General features: G+C 41.6%; 1 protein-coding gene across 1 annotated transcript in view; it reads left to right on the top strand.

Moving 5' to 3' along the window:
- The window catches only part of LOC141107529 (major histocompatibility complex class I-related gene protein-like), a 79,810-nt gene extending 57,490 nt beyond the window's left edge, over positions 1-22,320 (top strand). Inside the window, exons 8-12 of the mRNA XM_073598324.1 lie at positions 1,915-2,178; positions 3,814-4,089; positions 12,662-12,934; positions 17,314-17,433; positions 21,688-22,320. Coding sequence (XP_073454425.1) covers positions 1,915-2,178; positions 3,814-4,089; positions 12,662-12,934; positions 17,314-17,433; positions 21,688-21,725 — 971 coding nt within the window. The 3' untranslated portion in view covers positions 21,726-22,320. The remainder of the gene's footprint in view (positions 1-1,914; positions 2,179-3,813; positions 4,090-12,661; positions 12,935-17,313; positions 17,434-21,687) is intronic.
- Positions 22,321-22,876: the final 556 nt, after the last annotated feature.

Genomic DNA, 22,876 nt, shown 5'->3' with positions numbered 1-22,876 from the left:
GAGGGATGGGATGACTGTCTTGACTATGGCCCCAAACTGATCATCTCCTCCAAAGACAAACTCATTCAGGTTAAGTTCCTACACATGGTATACTTTACACTCCAAAAACGACATCAAATTTTCCCTGATAGGAACCCTGAGTGTTCCAGATGTACAGCACAAGTTGGCACGTTCCTACATATGTTCTGGGAATGTCTTGTGATCTCGGCCCATTGAACCAAAGTATTCAAAGTCACTAACTCTAGACTGCAACTATCTTCTCCAATAAAACCCGAGCTGGCCCTACTGGGGGTTCATGATGACAAGCAGCGTTCCCACCACTCAAAATTATTGATCTCTTACCTTCTATTTTATGCAAAAAAAGAGATACTCCTTAAATGGATTGAGCCCACCCCCCGTCTATCTCCTCCTGGAAAGCAATGATTAAAGCTGCCCTACCTATGTATAGGATTACATACAGCAACCGAGGTTGCCAGTGGAAATATGAGAAAGTGTTAGCCCCTTGGACATCTACTTAATGGAATCAAAGCAATCATCCTCTACAGACTAAATGTATTTGCAATGTACTTTAACTGAGGGGCACCTATGTTATCTACTTTCACAATTGTGTATTAGCACTGCATGCAAAAGTGTTTGCAACAATATCACCCTTTATGTACACGTGTACTTCAATGCTATGCTCTGTACTGTACCAATGGATATACTGTAAATTTTCCTAAGGGACAACAATAAAGCACCTATGTTTGTAAAAAAAAAAAATGATTTACATAGAATAGAATAGAATTAACTCTATTACAAAAGGTTTAAGAAAACACATGGGTGCTGCCGCCACCATTGCCGGTAAGGGAGCCCGGCAGTGAAGCCTTGCGGCTTCACGGCGGGTCCCTACTGCACATGCGCGAAGTGTGATTTGCTCTCCTTCTGGCCCGACAGCAGGGGAAGGAGGAGGGGGAAGGAGGAGGAGGGAGGCCAGACTTCTGACATACCTTGCCGCGGCAAGGTCCAACGGAAGTGGGGACAGGGTACCTGTCAAAAACGAAAGGTGCCAAATGGGACACCGGGGAAGGAGGAGACAGATAAGCGTAGGTTCCACTTTTGGATGGAACTCCACTTTAAGGGTCAATGTCCCCAAAAGTGTTGGATGCGTACGATTCTGCCCTAGAGGTCATTGCTCTAAAAAAGCACATTAGAATTCACTAACCACTTGAGAAGTATGTGTTAAGAGTCTTATTTTAGGGGATTTTTTTTATATTACTTTTAAAGGCAACAGATTTGCTTAACAATTGGCACGTAAGAATTAAACTTTATAGAATGAAGCCATCATTTGTCCAATTAGATGTACTTTAGTTTTTTTTTTAACATCATCTCCATAGGTCCCTATACAGAAGTCTTAAAAATCGGTTATCAACAGTAACGCAGAGAATTGCAGTAATAGGCACTGTATGAGTGTATAGCGGTCATACAAGCAGAGATAAAAATACTTGATTGATATTCGATTTGACTAAATGATCAAAGTGATCGATGATCAAATTCAGCAACAGGCCAAAGGCCAACCATCAGCCAGAGAGCTTTCTTATTTTCGTTTGACTGTGTCGGAAAAAAATGGTCAGTTTCAGCTATTGACCTGTTGCTGTATACAATCTTTGATCGATTTGATCATTTTTTCAAATCGAACATTGATAATTTTTTATGGCCACTATTAGACTAAACTAATGGAAAATATTATATATGTCCACTGTGAACGCAGAAAAAAAATGGTTGTCACTGAGGTAAAAGGTATGGCAGACTGAACAGCAATTTAAATATCATACCTAATGGCGAACGCTGAAGTGTTTTCTAAATTTTAGCTCAGGAGCAGTGAAAAAAATATCAATAGATATATAAAATAATCACAATACTCTGAACATTATTTAGATGACCATATGCTCAGTTACTATCACACTGGCTTGTACTACCCTGAGGAAGGCCGGTATCGCTTTGAGACGATTGGTTATGTGGATGATCAAGAGATCGATATGTATAGCAGTGAAAGTCATGTAAACATTCCAAAGACATCGTGGATGGAGGAGAACGAGGACGATGATTACTGGGAGAGGCAGACATCTATGCGCAAAGGATGGGAGAAAGTCTTTAGAGACAACTTAATGATCCTGGCCAGTCGGTTCAACTACACAAGAAGTAAGTGATGGAACCCTTCAGTTGTTATTTTCAATATTAAAATAGTGTTTAATGCTGTATTAAACCCCAAAACAAACATTTATTATATTGCTAATTCTTAGATATGCAGTAGTATATTGCTGTTTACCTTTATTTTCCACTGTTGATCTGTCCAGTATTTTTATTTTTCAATTTCCAGCAAATCTGGCCGTTAGAGGGTTGAGACAAACCGATAGGGGTGCGCATGGGGTGTGCCAAGTGTGCCTGAGCACACCCTAATCAGCCTATGCACACAGGACTCTGGTAGCTCTGTGCTTTCCACTCTGAGGAGCTCTGTCACTTCTAAATACAGAAGCCCAGCTTCTGTATTTAGAAATGACAGCGCTCCTCTGAGCGGCTGCACCAGTGGCGTTGCTTCCATTAAGGGTGCACTGGCACCGCCCCCTCTCTCCAGCCACCCCCTATATGTATCATGGATAGATTCACGCATAGCATGAATCTATTCATGACCTCTGTAGCCACCCCCTATTAAAGCGTCCGAACCCTTTTCGGATGTCAGGCGCCTGAATTACAGCAGCAGGGGTGTTTTTTTGAAGCACCTAACTAGAGCCACAGGCTCTAATAGGCTTCAAAAAAGGTGAACTTGGAGCGCAAAGCAGGTGTGTTAGAAAAGCGAATGACTGCACAACCCTGAGCTCCGCACCCTGTACACTGTGCACCCCTGAACTTTGCGCATTTTACGTTGCACACCCCTGTACACCATGCACCTCTGAAAACCACGCACCCCTGAGCTCCACACCTTGTACACTGTGCACCCCTGAGCTCCACACCCTGAACACTGTGCACCCCTGAGCTCCGCACCCTTACACTGTGCACCTCTGGGCTCCACACCCTGTACACTGCGCACCCCTGAGCTCTGCACCCTGTACACTGTGCAACTGACCTCCGCACTCTGTACACTGGGCACCCCTGAACACTGCACTCTGTACACTGGGCACCCCTGAGCTTTGCATCCTGTACACTGTGCACCCCTAAGCTCCGCACCCTGTACACTGTGCAACCCTGAGCGCCGCACCCTGTGCACTGCGCACCCCTGAGCTTCGCACTCTATACACTGCGCAATCCTGAACACCCCATGGTTGAGTTCCTGCACCTGTTCTCTGAGGAGAAGCTATATATATATATATATATATATATATATATATATATATATATAATATATATAATATTACACGCATGTGTGCTTGAGCTTTGAGGTGCACACCCTAATGCAGTTGGCTGCGCACACCTATGGAAAAACCATTTACCACTGACAGGGGTCAGCTCTTTTCCTTCTAATGTAAAAGGGAAAAAAAACAATCGCTGTTAATGAATAAAAATTGTTAGCTGGAATTTTTAAAGCTTCAATTTTGCTGCCATCTAAATCTGACTAAATCTGACTGACCATGCTGCTATCCAAAATGTCTCTGTTGCTCCTCTAGTGGACTGGAGACACCCTACAACAGGAAGTGCGTTACTGGCTGGATCACAGTTGAAAATAAAGTAAAAAAAAAAATGGTTTTGTTGCTGTGTCACCCCTTTAACCAGATCTGGTGTATCATTGGAGTCTTATTGTCTTACATTTACATATTACATTTTAACTCATGCTCCCTACAGCATCCCACACACTCCAGCTTAGCTATGGCTGTCAAATGTATAATGAGGACATCAGAAGTGGATATTATAGGTATGGCTTTGATGGGAAAGACTTCTTGATATTTGATGTAAACACTTTGCTGTGGACTCCCGGCATGCAGAAGGCAGAGATCAGCGCTCAGAGATGGAACAGTGACAGCGACATCGGTAAGGACGTGAAATTCTACCTTACTGAACACTGCATAAGCGCTCTCAAGAAGTACATTTGCTATGGGAGAGAAGAGCTGGAGAAGAGAGGTGAGAATAAAATGTGTAATAGTCTGAGATGTATCTACTGTGATGCAGGCAGATCTACAGTAGTATCAAAAATTACATCAACATGTAAAAATAGTCAAAAAATATAAATATATATAGTGTCCATGAATATAACTCAGTGTCCATAGAAATATATATATGTAGATTAATATCTTATAACCTCATGCAGGAAATATTGAACCAAATCCACTTAACTGTGATGAAAAAGGTGTAACAAAGTAGTATTATAACACCAATAGTCCTCCACCACAGTGATGTGTGCCACTTCCGCTCTCTTAAGACACACGCTCACCAGATGCTGTTGCCATTCACTCTCGTGTCTGGCAAATCTCGCTTATGTGTCACCCTGTGGCAAAGTTGCAAATGACGAAACGCGTCGGTGCATGGCTAGACAGCAACTGTATTCTGATGCCAGAATGTTGAAAATAAAAATGCGAATGAAGGGATGGTGAGATTGCAGCACGTCGTTACCAGGCATGATTGAAGGCTTGTTTTATTTTTATATGAGGTATGTGCATTACTTTCTACTAAATTACTTACCATAAGGTGTTTTTACACTATTGGAGGCTCTGACTTCACCTTTAACCCTACATGTCGAGATTCAAGTTAGTATCTGGATGGAGTTTGGCTTTCATTAGCAGCTCTTCAATATGACATATAGGCGAGATTTGCCAGACACGAGAGTGAATAGCAACAGCATCTGGTGAGCTTGTTTCTTAAGGGAGCGAACGTGGCACACATCACTGTGGTGGAGGAGTAAAAACAATCCCGGTGAACCAGCAATGATGATGTCTGCAATCAAGCTATGCATGCGGTGCATGCCCTGTCATTGCTGCAGAGTACATGCGAAGAAAGAAGATTGGAAGGCTGCACACCCATATAATGCAGATAAAAGCTTCTTTATTCAAAAAAACATCAATAAAAACAGACACAAGACATATTGGCAAGAAAAAAAAATGTTGACACATTTCACGCATTTAGTACGTGCTTTGTTAAAACCGACGGGGTATATATATATATATATATATATATATATATATATATATATATATATTTCATGGACACTATATATATATATATTTTTAGCTTTATTTTTAGAGTATTTTTACGTGTTGATTGTTGATATACTTTATACTTTAGTACTACAGTGAAATGTATGTTTTTTTTTTATTGCAATATATATTTTCACCTTTTTGTTTTTAAATATTGGATTTAAGTAGTGGCACAATTATTTAAATATACATTCTAGAGAACAGTGCGCACTAATATATAGCTTATATTTGTCTACTCAAGTGACTGGCATTTCTCAGGTGTGGGTTTGCTGATAGTGAGAACATGTCTGCACAATGGTATTTATTTACTAAAGGCAAATCCACTTTGCACTCCAAGTGCACTGAAAATGCACTTGGCAGTGAAGTCGCTGTAGATCTGAGGGGGACATACAAGGAAAATAAAAAACAGCATTTTTGCTTGTACAGGATTGGATGATAAAATCAGCAGAGCTTCTCCTCATTTCAGATCTTCCCCTCAGATCTAAAGTGACTGCACTTCCAAGTGCATTTGCAGTGCATTTGGAGTGCAAAGTGGATTTGCCTTTAGTAAATCAACCCCTATGTGTGTTAATCACTTCCCGACCGGCGCACGCCGATGTACGTAGGCAGAATGGCACGACTGGGCAAACGGGTGTACAGGTAAGTCCCATTGAATTTCCCGCCGTGCCATTGCGTGCACGCAGCCGGCCAGGAGCTCCGTGAGTCGGGTCGCGGGTCCCGCGGACTCGATTGCCGCGGGGATACCCGCGATCGCCTCACGGAGAGGACGAACGGAGAGGTGCTAATGTAAACAGCCTCTCCCCGTTCTGCCTAGTGACAGTCATCGGGAGCAGAGATCAGTGACATGTCACAGCTAGCCCATCCCCCCTACAGTTAGAAAACACTCCCTAGTACTGACTTAACCCCTCCCCGCCCCCTAGTGGTTAACCCCTTCACTGCCAGTCTCATTTACACAGGAATCAGTGCATTTTTATAGCACTGATTGCTGTATAAATGACAATGGTCCCAAAAAGTGTCAAAAATGTCCGATGTGTCCGCCATATTGTCGCAGTCACAATAAAAATCACTGATCGCCGCCATTACTAGTAAAAAAAAAATATTAATAAAAATGGCATAAAACTATCCCCTATTTTGTAAACACTATAACTTTTGTGCAAACCAATAATCAATAAACGCTTATTGCGATTTTTTTTTTTTTTTTTTTTTACCAAAAATATGTAGAAGAATACGTATTGGCCTTAACTGAGGAAAAAAAAATATTTTTGGGGGATATTTATTATAGCAAAAAGTAAAAAAGAATGCGTTTTTTTTCAAAATTGTTGCTATTTTTTTGTTTATAGCGCAAAAAATAAAAACCGCAGAGGTGATCAAATACCTCCAAAAGAAAGCTCTATTTGTGGGAAAAAAAGGACGTCAATTTTGTTTGGGAGCCACATCGCACGACTGCGCAATTGTCAGTTAAAGCGACGCAGTGCCGAATCGCAAAAAACGCATTGGTCAGGAAGGGGGTAAAATCTTCCAGGGCTGAAGTGGTTAAAGCATCCAAATGTAGTCATCACCAGAAGCCTGTGTGACAGGCAGGAGCACTATTGGAAGACGGGGCAGAGTATTGTCTCCTTATAACACGAAATGTAGGAATAAAGACCTTCATGACAGGATCACCAGTTAATATTTTATTAAAAGCTGCAGATTTTAAAATCTTGAAAATCACTTTTGAAATGAAGTTTAGATAATAAAGCACATATAACATTTTAGAGGTTGAGTTTACATGTAATAAAGGTGCAGCACCTTAATATAGCAACAGCAAAATAAGTAATGGAGTAAATAATATATTAAAACATCCACTATAAATTAAGTGCATAAAAATGTGAAAGTGAAAATCTCACACAAAAAATGCATAATTACTAAAAAGTCCTTTAAAAGCAGTAGTAAACCACACCAAGAAAAAAAAATTGGCCCCGGGCAGTTTAAGTCATAATTTGCTAGTATGCATCTCATACTAGCATATTACGACAGACCAGTCCGGTCAAAAAGTCCGCCCGTGTGTACGCGGCATAAGACCGCACTCACCAGCTCATTAGCTGCCAGTGCAGCAAATCACGCTTTGGGAATTAACAATCTCATCTTCATTCAATGGACATCCAGCTCCATACATTCACCTGAGGTCCTCTGACTGTAGCAGCAGCCCACCACCGGGGGAGATTTGTAAATGCCCACAACACCACTAGATGGAAAAGAAGCGCTCGCGCAAGGAGCCAAATACCAAAACGGACCAGATAGAGTGTAGTAATTTATTACTGATGCATAAAAATCACATTAAAATAATAAAAAACATCCAGATGCCAAGTAGTAAAAACTTATACAGTAGCTCACTTACCCATTTTTTTATTAATCTAATTATTATGATTATTTTAGTCCTGACTTATTACATTTATCTTTGGGTTTACATGAACCTTAAATCTCTGTGTGGGCATCATCAGTGCACTGATATTTACTAATAGTCTAAAGATTTGTGCCTGCTGTTTAAAGACTTTCCATTGAAATGTATAGAGAAAATTGTGGTAAAAGGCTTTGAAGTAGTTGGCACACAGAGAAGATCTTGCAAACTAGGAACAGGTTAGTATTGGCCCTGCAGGTGCAGCTGGACCAACTAGGGATAAGTGCTCAAATAAAGCATTTACCATTTACCTGTGCACTTAAAAGGACAAGTTCTCAGCTGCCATTTCTGAATTATCAGTTGGGCACTGCTTCTTCTGAGCTTGACTTTTCATTGACCAAGAGCCCAGTTGGGACATTTCTGAAGTAGCAGCTGTGTGGAGGCCTCTTGGCCACAAAGTGAACATCTTGCAGGATTTTGAAAGGATGCATTAGGATAGGGCTGTGAAAGGATATCCTTTAACTAAACTAAAAAATATTTCAGTTATTAAAAGGAATACACAGGTGAATGGCAAGTATATCTTTGTTCACCCACCCATAAGCCTGTTCTGGTAAGCTGCTTTTAGCCCCGTAGGGGCTGCTGGATATTGTGGCCCATCACCCTGCCCAGCCCAGCATTCACTTCCCGGTCACTCTTGAGACAATGAACAGTCTGTATGTTTGTTTTGTATTTTATTGAGGGATTTTGAACTTGGATAGGGTAAGGGAAATTATGGGAAGCCCGGAATCAATTATGGAATCAATAAGATGATCCAGCCCCGCAGATGAAAACAAACAGGCTAGGCCTGATTGAATTTATTTTAGGTAGGTGCTAAAAGTAGGTTTTTGAAAGTGTAGGTAGAGGGTGCTACATAATTGTTTATGACAACAGTGTAACAGGCCTGTCAAAGTCTGAGTACTGCACGTCTACATTTAGTTAGTGTTTGCAGCTAGACTGTAGTCAGCCTGAGGTCTAATTGTTAACGTTTTCTGCATTCATTGAGTTTCCCTTAAGTTCAAACTATGATTTGCTTCTGCCTGTTGCTGAGGAGTGTTATCCAGTAGACAGAGCAAGAAGAAACAATGTCAGACTGTCTCCAAACGTATCCACTTTTAGGCAATCCCTGAAAACTTTCCGCTTCAGAGAAGCCTATCCTGCCTCCATCTAACAACTGCACTATTTTCTCCATTAGCTCATCCCCCACAGCTATTACCCTTTTGTATAACTTGACCTTGCCTCCTAGATTGTAAGCTATAAGGAGTAGGGATGAGCCGAACACCCCCCGGTTCGGTTCGCACCAGAACCCGCGAACGGACCGAAAGTTCGCACGAACGTTAGAACCCCATTGACGTCTATGGGACTCGAACGTTCGAAATCAAAAGTGCTCATTTTAAAGGCTAATTTGCATGGTATTGTCCTAAAAAGGGTTTGGGGACCCGGGTCCTACCCCAGGGGACATGTATCAATGCAAAAAAAACTTTTAAAAACGGACGTTTTTTCGGGAGCAGTGATTTTAATGATGCTTAAAGTAAAAAAAAAAAAAAGTGAAATATTCCTTTAAATATCGTACCTGGGGGGTGTCTATAGTATGCCTGTAAAGTGACGCGTGTTTCCCATGTTTAGAACAGTCCCTGCACCAAATGTCATTTTTAAAGGAAAAAATCTCATTTAAAACTGCTTGCGGGTTTAATGTCATGTCGGGTCATGGCAATATGGATGAAAATCAGTGAGACAAACGGCATGGGTACCCCCCAGTCCATTACCAGGCCCTTTGGGTCTTGTATGGATATTAAGGGGAACCCCGCACCCAAATTAAAATAAGGAAAGGTGTGGGGCCACCAGGCCCTATATACTCTGAACAGCAGTATACAGGCAGTGCAAACAAGACAGGAACTGTAGGTTTGTTGTTAAGTAGAATCTGTTTGTAATTTTGAACATTTTTAACGTGTTTAGCTCCAGCCAAAAAATCTTTTCTAAGCTTTTTGGAAAACATAGGGAAGGGTTATCACCCCTGTGACATTTGTTTTGCTGTCTTTCCTCCTCTTCAGAAGATTTCACCTCACTTTTTTGTCCCAATGAAAAATGTTTTTTGAAAATTTGGGTCTTTTTGTGGAACAAGGATTGGAAAGCATCAGTGGAAAGGAGAAATTGTTTTCCCATATTAACTCTTACAGGAGAGAATTTCCCTTCCTAGGGGTAGATTTCATCTCACTTCCTGTTGTCTCCTTCCGTTTGCAAGTAGGAGTCGTTTGTAAGTTAGATGTTTGAAAGTAGGGTCCTGCCCTATATACTCAGCAGAAATTTGGGCCTTAGGTGTTGCTGTGGCCACAACACTGTAAGCCCTCACAGGGCCCTGCTGTGAAATATTAGATCAAGAATTGTAATTACATGCCCCTGTTGAACAGGAGCTGAAAAATTAGGCCTTAGGCACTGGTGCTGGTGCCACAACACTGCAACCCCTCACAGACACTCTAGTTGGAACGCAGGAACGAGCCCTGCTGCAAAGTATTGCATCAAAAATTGTAATTACACGCCCCTGTTAACCAGACAAGCCTGCCTGTCAGTAGGAAGATAACAGGAACGGATCTAGCTGAACACTGTGAGCAGGACGCACTGTACTAAATGTAAATAGTCTAGCTGCCTGACCGTGGTACTAATAGGATCAAATAGAACACCTGTAATTTTCTTCAGGTAGCTTTATATACTGTAACCAGACAAGCCTGCCTGTCAGTAGGAAGATAACAGGAACGGATCTAGCTGAACACTGAGCAGGACGCACTGTACTAAATGTAAATAGTCTAGCTGCCTGACCGTGGTACTAATAGGATCAAATAGAACACCTGTAATTTTCTTCAGGTAGCTTTATATACTGTAACCAGACAAGCCTGCCTGTCAGTAGGAATTTAACAGGAACGGATCTAGCTGAACACTGTGAGCAGGACGCACTGCACTAAATGTAAATAGTCTAGAAGATAACAGGAACGGATCTAGCTGAACACTGTGAGCAGGACGCACTGCACTAAATGTAAATAGTCTAGAAGATAACAGGAACGGATCTAGCTGAACACTGTGAGCAGGACGCACTGCACTAAATGTAAATAGCAGGAACGGATCTAGCTGAACACTGTGAGCAGGACGCACTGCACTAAATGTAAATAGTCTAGAAGATAACAGGAACGGATCTAGCTGAACACTGTGAGCAGTACGCACTGCACTAAATGTAAATAGCAGGAACGGATCTAGCTGAACACTGTGAGCAGGACGCACTGCACTAAATGTAAATAACAGGAACGGATCTAGCTGAACACTGTGAGCAGGACGCACTGCACTAAATGTAAATAGCAGGAACGGATCTAGCTGAACACTGTGAGCAGGACGCACTGCACTAAATGTAAATAGCAGGAACGGATCTAGCTGAACACTGTGAGCAGGACGCACTGCACTAAATGTAAATTGCAGGAACGGATCTAGCTGAACACTGTGAGCAGGACGCACTGCACTAAATGTAAATAGCAGGAACGGATCTAGCTGAACACTGTGAGCAGGACGCACTGCACTAAATGTAAATAGTCTAGAAGATAACAGGAACGGATCTAGCTGAACACTGTGAGCAGGACGCACTGCACTAAATGTAAATAGCAGGAACGGATCTAGCTGAACACTGTGAGCAGGACGCACTGCATTAAATGTAAATAGTCTAGATAGAAGATAACAGGAACGGATCTAGCTAAACTGAATACAGTGTGTATATATATATATATGCAACACCTGGGATGCATATATATACACAATACACTGTAAGTGCAGCTAACTGACTGACTGTTCTGCCTAATCTATCTAACTCAAATCAAATGACACTGTCTCTCTCTCTCTCTCTCTCTATCTCTCAGCACACCGGAACACACACTACACAGGGCCGCCGTGCAGGCGGCCTTATATAGTGTGGGGTGTGTACTAAATCCCCTGAGCCATAATTGGCCAAAGCCACCCTGGCTTTGGCCAATTACAGCTCTCTCTACTGACGGCGCTGTGATTGGCCAAGCATGCGGGTCATAGTGCATGCTTGGCCAATCATCAGCCAGCAATGCACTGCGATGCCGCAGTGAATTATGGGCCGTGACGCACCACACGAATTTAGCGCGAACGGCCCATAACGTTCGCAATTCGGCGAACGATCGAACAGCCGATGTTCGAGTCGAACATGGGTTCGACTCGAACACGAAGCTCATCCCTAATAAGGAGCAGGGCTCTGATTCCCCCCTGTATCGAATTGTATTGTAATTGTACTGTCTGCCCAAATGTTGTAAAGCTCTACGTAAACTGTCGGCGCTATATAAATCCTGTATAATAATAATAGTGAGTTATGAATGGTTATTTTATTGTGGTCAGTCACTAGAAGGTTTATTTCCAGTGATGTGGGCTGAGAAGAAGGTAAATATTTGAGGAGCCCTTCTCGAAGGATCTTTGCCTGGATAGGATGTGACTCAAAGGACCTAGTCTGTGCCTCTCAGGTTTTGCCTGGGGAGGAGGTCCACTGCGAGGAGTCTTTTTGTGCTTCCCAGGTGTGCTTTCTGGGGAGGCCTCATCAACTTCAGGGTCAAGTCCCTAAGGCTTGGAAATGAACCTATGCTAGGGCCTGGAATATAGAAAAGTTACTAAATAAGGGGAGTACCTTCAGAAAGCTCGCTGTGAGTCTAAAAGCACACATTGAAGAATGGCTGGTCTCTGCTTAAAGGCACAACTTTTCATTTTGAGAGGGGCTGAACTGAACAGAAGGAGTACTAGTTGCTGTTTAGGGTATCATGTAAACCCTATCCCTTTCTCGCCTGGACACTCAGTAAATAAAACCTAAAAAAAAAAAATATTGAAAGCATGAATGCTGGTCATTTGAACACTGCTTGTGGGTTGGTAAGTGATTTTAGGGCAGCAGTAAGTCAGTGCACTATTCAGACTGCTTAATTGAACACCTTCTTAGGGGGTCATCACTAAAGTTGGATGCCAGTCACATAAAACAACCTATGAATTATGCCTAATGAATCATCAACTTAGGTAAGATAAATCTATAAATGTTCTTTGTACCATTCAGTTGTGCCAAAGTTAAAGATCACAAGTCAGGAATTCAATGGAACTGCGAGACTTCAGTGCCTGGTGTACGGGTTTCACCCCCGACCTGTGGATGTGAAGTGGGTGAGGAATGGGGAGGACCATCTTCCTTCAGATGAAATGAGTCCAATTCTCCCCCATCCTGATGGCACCTATCAGATCAGAGTCAGTGTGGAAGTGCCAACCAAGGAAGCAGACACTTACTCCTGTCATGTGGACCACAGCAGCCTGGAGGAGACTCTTACTGTGAAATGGGGTGAGTGTTTTACAGAACAACTTTATACCTAATGAAAATGTCCCCTAAAATACAAAATTTGGCCAAATGTTTGTGAACACCTAATCATCACACCTACTGTATATGAGCTTGTTGGACATCCTATTCCAAATCCATGGACATGAATATCAAATTGCCCCACCTTTGCGGCTATAGGAGCCTCTGATCCTATAGGAAGGTTTTGAACAAAATTTTGGAGTGTATCTGTGGTAATTTGTGACCACTCAGCCAAAAAAGCATTTGTGAGGTCGGGTTGGATGAGAAGACCTGACTTGCTGTTGGCAATCCACTTCCCCCCAAAGGTGTTCAATAGAGTTAAGGTCAGGGTTCTGTGTAGGCCACTTGAGTTGCTCCACACCAAACTCATCAAATCATGTACAGAATTTACATAGAATCTCTCAGCTCTGAAAAACAGGGGGTGGGGAGCTGAAGTTAAATCAATAAGGAGATCTCTGAGAGCAGATTGAAGGGAAGGGACACACCCCCTTCCCATAGCACACAAGCTGAGCTGAGGCTGTCAATCACAGACTGTGCCCTTTCGTCACTATTTTCCTCTTAGTGTCAGGAAAGGTTGTCAGACGTGACTCGTGCTTATAACAGAGGAGCAAGGCAGTGGACAGAAATTTATATGTGGTGCTCTGCATTGAAACAAACACTCACTATAGAATGATATGCTTTGTTCATATTTCATGTATGAGGTTTACAACCACTTTAACAGTATCATTCACTGGAAACAACTGAACTCAATATTTTGGAGGGATGTCCACATACTTTTAGCCATATAGTAGGTGTTGTGGTCCGGGGTCTACAAACGTTTGCCCATATACTAATACAACTATTATCAAAGCTTCCATTATGAGAAAAACAGTCAACACAGTGACCTCTAATCTTTAAGGTTCAATATTGCCACACTCCAGTTATAACCAGCTTGTGAAATAATGAAACCAGTTATATCACAAGACATCAGACTTTCCATTAAGCAGTGCAAAAATCAATGATAAAGTTCAAGGTGTGTAAAATGCCTTGAAGGTACTAAGAATCTCACCATGTGTTATGTTAAGAAAATACATGCAGAGACTATTTTGAAGATACAATATAACCTTAATAGGCAAAGGGGCTGCTATGAACCCAAATGTTCATCCTGGTGATGGTTTCAATATACTGTAGTTATTGATGGGTACTTTCCAGGTACACAGGATCCCTCAGCCACTGTCAATCCATGTAGTATCAAAAGACATCCTGGAGTTCAGTAGCTTTTTGGGAATGTTACAAGGTATTTTATTGCATGCTAGCAAATGCAATGGGTAGCAACTTACAGTAGAGAGCACACTGTCAATACAGAAACCTCTGCTGTCCATAGATGCATACATGTGGTATGTGGGTGTTAAAGCATACCCTCTTTGCTGCTGCACATATGCATTATGTGGGCGACAAGAGGTTAACAAGATTTGTTGCAGATTTATACCTGTTTCTGCTCTGAAGAAATAGATTTTTGTTTGACCATGTCTTTTGCAGACTGATTCTGAATAGGGGGTTGAATTCATTATAATCACCTGGTGTGCCATCAGTATTCTGATGAGAAAAGTTGCAGGGTCTGCATTCCCTTAGAAATGATTTATCCCCTAGGGAGAATCTCACCAAGAATGACATTCCTATTGCAAGGGATGCATAAAACTCACTTGTATCTTACTGCAGACTTCTGGGAAAGTCAGCGAGCCAATCACACAAGCAGGAAACTACATTTTCCAGGTTTCCATAGTTCACTGACTTTTACTTAAAATTGCAGTGCTGCAGCTTGAAATAGAAAGGCAGTTTCTAAAAACATTAAATTACAATATGACTTCTGTAACAATGGTATATGCTATATTATTTTTTATTAATTACTTTTTTCCCCATGAAAGTGGAGTTACTCTTTAAATCCCACTATAAAATGAACTTCAAATTAATGCAGCTCTGTATTCATCAACACATCATTACATTTGTTTTGTTTTTCAATGCAATCAGTGTAAGTATCCTAATTTGACTTGGTATCAGTTTGTTGCATTCCTTGTACAGCAGAGCTCAGATAGGGATGGGGAGAAGCAGTGCAAGAAGCAGGTTAGTTGTGATGCTGTGCATGGGTGCTAACACAAAGTATGTTAATAGAAAAGTCCAGAGGGATAGAGAAATTAGCTCGTAAATGGTTGAAAAAGCTGAAGGCCCTCGTTCTGACTTTTCAGGCAATGGACAAAAGTATAATAAAATGAATATTTTATTAGCAACAAGATTGCAACAGACAGGTCATATATATAAAAGAGTTAAAAACATTCAGTACATGTTGACAATACGCGTTTTGCTATTGCTTCTTCAGGACACACGGAGTTTAGTTGAAAGAACCAAATCCTGTGTGTCCTGAAGAAGCAATAGCGAAACACGTTGAAGCACAAGGGCTCACTATCATCTATTCGGTTTCAAGTTTCTGTCAATATGTACTGAATGTTTTTAACTTTTTTCTATCTACGACCTGTCTGTTGTAATCTTGTTGTTAATAAAATATTCCTTTTATTATACTTTTGTCCATTGTCTGAGTCAAAACGAGGGCCTTCGGCCCTTTACCCCCTTCCCCTTCAGAGAAATTAACTCATTAGCTGCTTTTCCTTTTTACTGTTCACTCACAGGCTGGGAGGAGGGATGTGATTGTTGTTATATAACAGCATCAGAGAAATATAATTGTATTTAGTGTGTGTAAATCTAAGGATTGGATAGATTGAAACAAAAAACTTTAGTTGGTAAAAATAGCACCTTATACCAATTCCATCATTTGTATGGCTTAAAAAGTTTCTGTCTCCAATGCAGAGCTTTCCCATCTCATGATCCAGTCTCCCCAATGGGAACCTTTTAGACACTTTTTCTGGTTCAATAAGTTTTATTGCAGAAGTAGTATTAAACATACAACAATGTCAAAGGCACCTAGATCGCCCACGCAGAGGCTGGAACTGGCGCATAAGAGACAAAAACAACAAAAGGGAATACAACATAAACGAGGAGGGCAGCCTCCTAATTAACAGTCATAGAAATCCTGAGTGCAACTTACATAATTTGGGGTGAGCCCCAGAAGTGCAGGAAGGACCAGGACATAATGCATTGACTCTGCATTTAGATTTTCTTGGGCTTCTGTTAGTAATCAAAAAAAGGGGGCTAGGAGCCCTGGTAAGAGAAGAGGAACGTAGATAAATAGGAAAAAGAAGGGGAGAATAAGAGAAAGTGGGAAGGGGGGAAAGGGAAAAGAGGGGGACCCGGTACCATCCAGGAAACCAGTCAGAGCCGATCCATACTAGCCAGAGGGAGTTCGGGGAAGGCATATGCCAGCCAAGGCTCCCAAACTTTAAGGAACTTGGCATGCGTGTCTTTGAGTATACTAGACATTTGTTCATTGACCATCATGGATGTCAGGCGGTTTTTCACTTCCTGAAAGGGGACTGAGGTTTTTTTTCCATGCTTGAGCAATCGTCCGTTTGGCCGCTATGAACAGATAGGTTGCCAATTTCTGTTGATGAGCAAACAAACCCGGTATGGGGCAGTGTAATAGTGCAAATTTGTCCTCTTTACGGACATTTAAATGGAACAGAGAAAACAACAAACCAAATACTCTGGACCAGAACCCCACTATTCGTGGGCAGGCCCACCAGATGTGAATTACATCCCCACGATGGCCACATCCCCGGAAGCAGCTATCGCTAGAGGTGAGGTTGGCATGTGCAATACGTGCTGGAACCCAATACCACTGCAATAGTACTTTGTATGCTGCCAGAATGGCAGTATTAAAGGAACCTTTTAGACACTTTTGATCACATAAGGCAGTGGTTCTCGACTCCAGGCCAGGTTTGCAAGATAACTGAAATACATCACAGGTGATATAATTTGCTGCTCAGTGAATGCAGTATTCTAGTCTGCATCTCCCCCAAGGTAATGCCTAAAATCTGGCCTGTTGGTGGGTCCTGTGGACAGGAGTTGAGAACCACTGAAATAAGGTATAGCTACAGGAAGGGGCGGAGACGAGACCAGTCACTGTGCACAAGGAGAAAGAGAAGCAATGACAGGTCTTTTATTACAGGAAGCTCCTGCACAGAGGGAGTCTCGCACTGGATTACTGCACAGATCTGGAAGAAATACACAAAGCACACCAAGATACAAATTACTTTTGTATTTAGACAATAGATATAGATAATACTATTATCTATCTATAAGGCGCCATTTAATATCATCTCCCTTCTTATTTAATGTTCATGTAACTGCCTTGATTGTTTTTCTTATTTTTAATTCTATATTGCCTTTATTATTATAGTCTCTTCTAATTACTATTGTATCATTCTGTTCTGCAGTTCCTGATTACATAGGAATCCTGAACGAGGGTTCCATTGTTGGCATAGCTCTTGCAGGAGGTGTCCTTCTACTTATATTGGTGGCTTGTACTGGAGTTTTAGCCCTAAAGAAAAAGCCAGGTGAGTTTGTGAATTACGCACCTTTTTTTGCAACCGTGGTTTCAACACATAGTTTTCGTTTTGCATTAATCAGTTTTTCAATGCTAATACAATGCTTAGAAGAGGTTTTTAAAGTGGAACTTGCATTGAAATGCAAGGTGCGCTTATTAGTTAGCCCGCCACTTCCCATATAAAAGGGTTGCATGAAACCATAACAAAGAAATCCACCCCTGAGGAAAACAACTTAAAGGGAGAAGTCCAGTCAAAGCTCAGTGGCCATACTTCTCCTGTGAATCACAGGAGTGCAGTTTGTTCTGCACTGCTGTGACTTGTTTTCAGCAGACAGCGGGTTGAAGCCCATTGTCGACTGACATCACAAAGCCGGTTAAGGCTCAGGCAAGATCGCAACAGTCAGGATCCGTCTACAACCCTGGATCAGCACTTGGCTCAGTCTCTCAACGAGCCGTTCCCACCCCCTCCACAGCCCAGCGCTCCAGTGATGCATGGGGTGGGGCAGAGCAGGGAGCCGGTGACTGACAGTCACCGGCTCTCTGCTCACAGAGCTCTGAGAATGAAGCGATCGGCAGTGTTTGATCGCTCAGTTCTCAGTTTTACAGCCAACAGGGACAGATACAGCATCGGACCGATGCTGCATCCACCTAGTGAAGTATGATTTTGAAAAAAAAATAAAAAAACTTCACTTAAGTATACATACCATACACCACACTTTCGCTTGTGGCGCCTAGGTGGGGGTGATATCAAGGGCCATTCACCAAGATCTTGGGAACACTGAGGATTCCATTGGTCAACAAGATGCTTGTGTACTATGTAAGAACATCCTGGGATCTTCAACATTCTCTGGATGTCTCTAAATGGCCCATGGCAGCACCATAGGTACTGCATGCAGTAGCCAGGGGGTACAGTAAACATAATTTTTCCCCCTTGGGTGTGTTTTTTTTTCCATGTGCATTTTTACTTGGTGGAAACTAAGACCCAAATGTATTTAAAGTGCAAGTCCAGTCATATACTAAGGCTAAACCTACTCCCACCCCCATTATAAGACTATTCTATCTACCCTGTAAAAGGAAAGGTGTCCATATTTACCTATTCTGAGGCTGCTTACGTCCTGTCATCTGATCGGGTCCAGTCGTCGTCTTTAGTGGAGAGGAGTGACAGCTGACAATGGACGATCCTTAGTAAGCCTATCGGGGATGTCACCGCCCAGGCTCTGCAGTCATTGTTGGCGATCTATAACTGAAGCCAGCCGATGGAGAGATCATTGGACTGGACCACAGCAACATCAAAATAGTTAAGTGTAGACATCTTTCCTTTACAGGGTAGATAGAATAGGATTAGAATGGGTGTGGGAGTAGGTTTAGGCTTAATTATTTGACTGAACTTCTTCTTTAATGCAAAGAGGTTCATTTACTAAAACTGAAGAGGGCAAAAACTGGTGCAGCTGTGTATGGTAGCCAATCAACTCTAACTGCAGCTTTTTCAATTAATTAAACTTTGACATAAACCAAAAATATGGAAGTTGGTTTTAATGCAGAGCTGCACCAAATTTTGCACTCTTCAGTTTTAGTAAATCAACCCCAGAGTCCACTTCAATGGCAATTTAGCGTATCTCACAAAAGGAGTACACCCTCACATTTTTGTAAATAATTGATTATATCTTTTCATGTGACAACACTGAAGAAATGACACTTTGCTACAATGTAAAGTAGTGAGCGTACAGCTTGTATAACAGTGTAAATTTGCTGTCCCTTCAAAATAACTTAACACACAGCCATTAATGTGTAAACCGCTGGCAACAAAAGTGAAAATTTCCAAATTGGGCCCAATTAGCCATTTTCCCTCCCCGGTGTCATGTGACTCGTTAGTGTTTCAAGGTCTCAGGTGTGAATGGGGAGCAGGTGTGTTAAATTTGGTGTTATCGCTCTCACTCTCTCATACTGGTCACTGGAAGTTCAACATGGCACCTCATAGCAAAGAACTCTGAGGATCTGAAAAAAAGAATTGTTGCTCTACATAAAGATGGCCTACTGTAGGCTATAAGAAGATTGCCAAGACCCTGAAACTGAGCTGCAGCACGGTGGCCAAGACCATACAGCGGTTTAACAGGACAGGTTCCACTCAGAACAGGCCTCGGACTAAGGACATGGATTACTGGAACCATGTCCTGTGGTCTGAAGAGACCAAGATAAACTTAATTGGTTCAGATAGTGTCAAATGTGTGTGGCGGCAACCAGGTGAGGAGTACAAAGACAAGTGCGTTTTACCTAGCATGGTGGTGGAAGTATCATGGTCTGGGGCTGCATGAGTGCTGCCAGTGTCCTGTCAGAAAGCCGCTATCCATCAGATAATGCAACGGAAGTGACGTTCCGTCGCTGCCATCTTGGTGCACCCACTCTCGTCCGCAGTAAGTCTGCAGTCAGAAGGCAGCAAGGGGACATCTGTTTAGACCCACCAAAGTCTTTCATTTCACACTTAGTTTTACCAGTAAACTGAGCTTATATTGTCAAATTCAGTCTTTGGAAGTCTGTGACACTGTTTTGATGTTGAATTTTAAAATCATCGGCAAGCCTGTTGATCTGACATGTTTGTTAATCTGACAGAACACCGCTGATTTTAAGATTCCACATCAAAACAATCATGACGAATTTACAAATACTGTATTTCTCTATATAAGCTCAGTTTACTGGTAAAAATAAGTGTGAAACGCAAAACTCTGGTGGGTGTAAAAAGATATCCGCTTGCTGCCTTCTGACTGTAGGCTTAGTGCGGATGAGTGCGGGTGTACCAAGATGGCCGTGACGGAACGTCACTTCGGTTGCACTTTCTGATGGGAAGAGGCTTTCTAATAGAACACCGGCACTGGGGAGCTACAGTTCATTGAGGGAACCACAAATACCAACATGTACTGTGACATACTGAAGCAGAGCATGATCCCCTCCCTTCGGAGACTGGGCCGCAGGGCAGTATTCCAACATAATAACGACCCCAAACACACCTCCAAGACGACCACTGCCTTGCTAAAGAAGCTGAGGGTAAAGGTGATGGACTGGCCAAGCATGTCTCCAGACCCAAACCCTATTAAGCATCTGTGGGGCATCCTCAAACAGAAGGTGATGGAGCGCAAGGTCTCTAAATTCCACCAGCTTTGTAATGTCGTCATGGAGGAGTGGAAGGGGACTCCAGTGGCAACCTGTGAAGCTCTGGTTAACTCCATGCCCAAGAGGGCTAAGGCAGTGCTGGAAAATAATGGTGGCCACACAAAATATTGACACTTTGGGCCCAATTTGGACATTTTCACTTCACAGGGGTGTACTCACTTTTGTAAATTTGTATGTTTTTCAGAGTCACAGTATTCACAATATTAAATGCACACCCCAAGCACATGTGAAAAATATTAAAATAAAAATGTTCTGTAAAACCAGAGCTTTCACACCGGCACTCTGGAAGGTAGCACAGGTGGGAAATATGCCTTGTTTCATTTTACTGCTCTTTACTTGTATAACAACATGTAAATACATTGGAGGGAACTGATAAAAAGAGTCTGAGACAAGTTCTATCTCAACAGGTGCCTTTGCCCAATCAGTTTCTATCTTTTCATTTTTTTTCCACACAGCTTAGGAAACTAAAATTTGAAAGTTGATTGGCTGCCCTCCAGTTGAGACACTTTATTGTATTAATTCCCCCCCCTTCCCCTTGTGTATAAGAATATAAGGATGCAAGTATAAATTGTTTGTGCATTAAAGTAGAACTACAGGCAAAGCTTCTTTTTTTTTTTTTTTCATTTTGGATAGAGTAAGGGAGGGTTATAACCCCTGTCAGATTTTTTTTTTCTACCATCTGTGTCCAATTGCGGAGATTTCCCTTTACTTCCTGTCCCATAGCCAAACAGCGAGAGGAAATCCCTGCTAATTAAGGGAATTCCTTGGGGACCCCTAGGTCACCAGAACTAGCATCACCATTGGAAGATTTCCCCTCTGATGCTTTTCTGGGGACAACCCAAATTTGGGGATTTTCTTTTACTTTCACTTTCAGTGATAATGATAAAACAGGACAAATAGAGAGAGTGAATCTCCTTAACATGGGCACAGACAGTGGATAACAACTGACAGAGGTTCTAATCCCTCTCCACTCTATCCAAAAAAAAAAAAATGTGTTGCCTTAGTTATACTTTAACTACCTTCTAGGAAAAAACAATTGCAAAACCAACTGTAACCCTAAACGAAACAATTTTTCATTTGACTCTTTCCTTTTTTGCAGCAAAATACTACAGTGCTGTTTTTGCAAACCTGCTGTGATTCTGAAGATATCTCCATTGAACATCAAGCTATGATCTGCGTAGAACCAGTAGATACACCTTTAAGTCTCGTACACATGATCGGATTGTTGGTCAACAAAACCATGGAACTTTGTCCGAAGGGCGTTGGCCCAAACTTGTCTTACATACACATGGCCACCCAATTGTTGGCCAACAAATATGAACGTAGTGACGTATTAGACGTACTACGTGGTTTTTCAGCTCTTTAGCGCCACCCTTTGGGCTCCTTCTGCTAATTTCGTGTTAGTAGAAGTTTGGTGAGTGTTGATTCGTGCTTTTCTTTTCACGTTTTTAATTTAGCACTTTTCATTTCGTGCTTTACAGTTCGTTTCTGAGCGGCTGTTCGTCAACCAGACATGTTGCAGAATCGGAGGAGATGACGTTGCTTTGACATTGTTTTTTTATTATTGCTTTGACATTGTTTTTTTGGTTGAATAATGATTTGATTTGGTATATTTTCTATATTTTTGGATGCATAGAATGCCCTTTTTGGTTAAGTTCTATTGGCAAATAGCATGTCTAATTTTATTGGTTTTCTTTTTTTAATGTACAATAAACAAAATTGTATAGAATAATACTTGGCTATGTGTTTTACTTCAAATGACAGTTTGGGAGTAGGTAGTTACATTTTTAAAAATACAATGTAAAATTGACAAGGGACACCAACATGGTTGTATCTTTGATCTTTAAAAACTACGGGATAATGGTGTTGTGGTAACTTGCCCAAATAAAAAAAAAAAGCATAATAATATTATTCTTGATATCACTAAAAAAAAAAGCCTTTGAAAATTCGTTTGCAACTAAAAATTTAAGATAATTTAAGATAATATAAGGATAGATGTTGATAATGCTGATAATTTCAATTGCTGTTTAATATTGGTATTTTGAAAGCAGTGATTTAATTGGTGATCTGTTTAATTGAAGGAAAAGGGTATGAATTTGTTTGCATAGGATCTGCATATATTCCCCCCTTTTTTTTCCCCCCATCTCTTTTTTGCATGCTATTTTTATTTAATCCTCGGCGGAGAGACACATGGGGGGAGGCTCCCACTCTTCTCTTCATCTTCTTCATCTTCTTCTCTTCTTCTCTATTTTCTTCTCCGGGCCGCTCCACACCCATGCTGGCATGGA

Source organism: Aquarana catesbeiana, linkage group LG09, assembly GCF_042186555.1.
Source record: "Aquarana catesbeiana isolate 2022-GZ linkage group LG09, ASM4218655v1, whole genome shotgun sequence".
Classification (NCBI taxonomy): Eukaryota; Metazoa; Chordata; class Amphibia; order Anura; family Ranidae; genus Aquarana; species Aquarana catesbeiana.
Note: the sequence above shows the minus strand (reverse complement) of the source record. Positions and strands in the feature narration are given on the sequence as shown.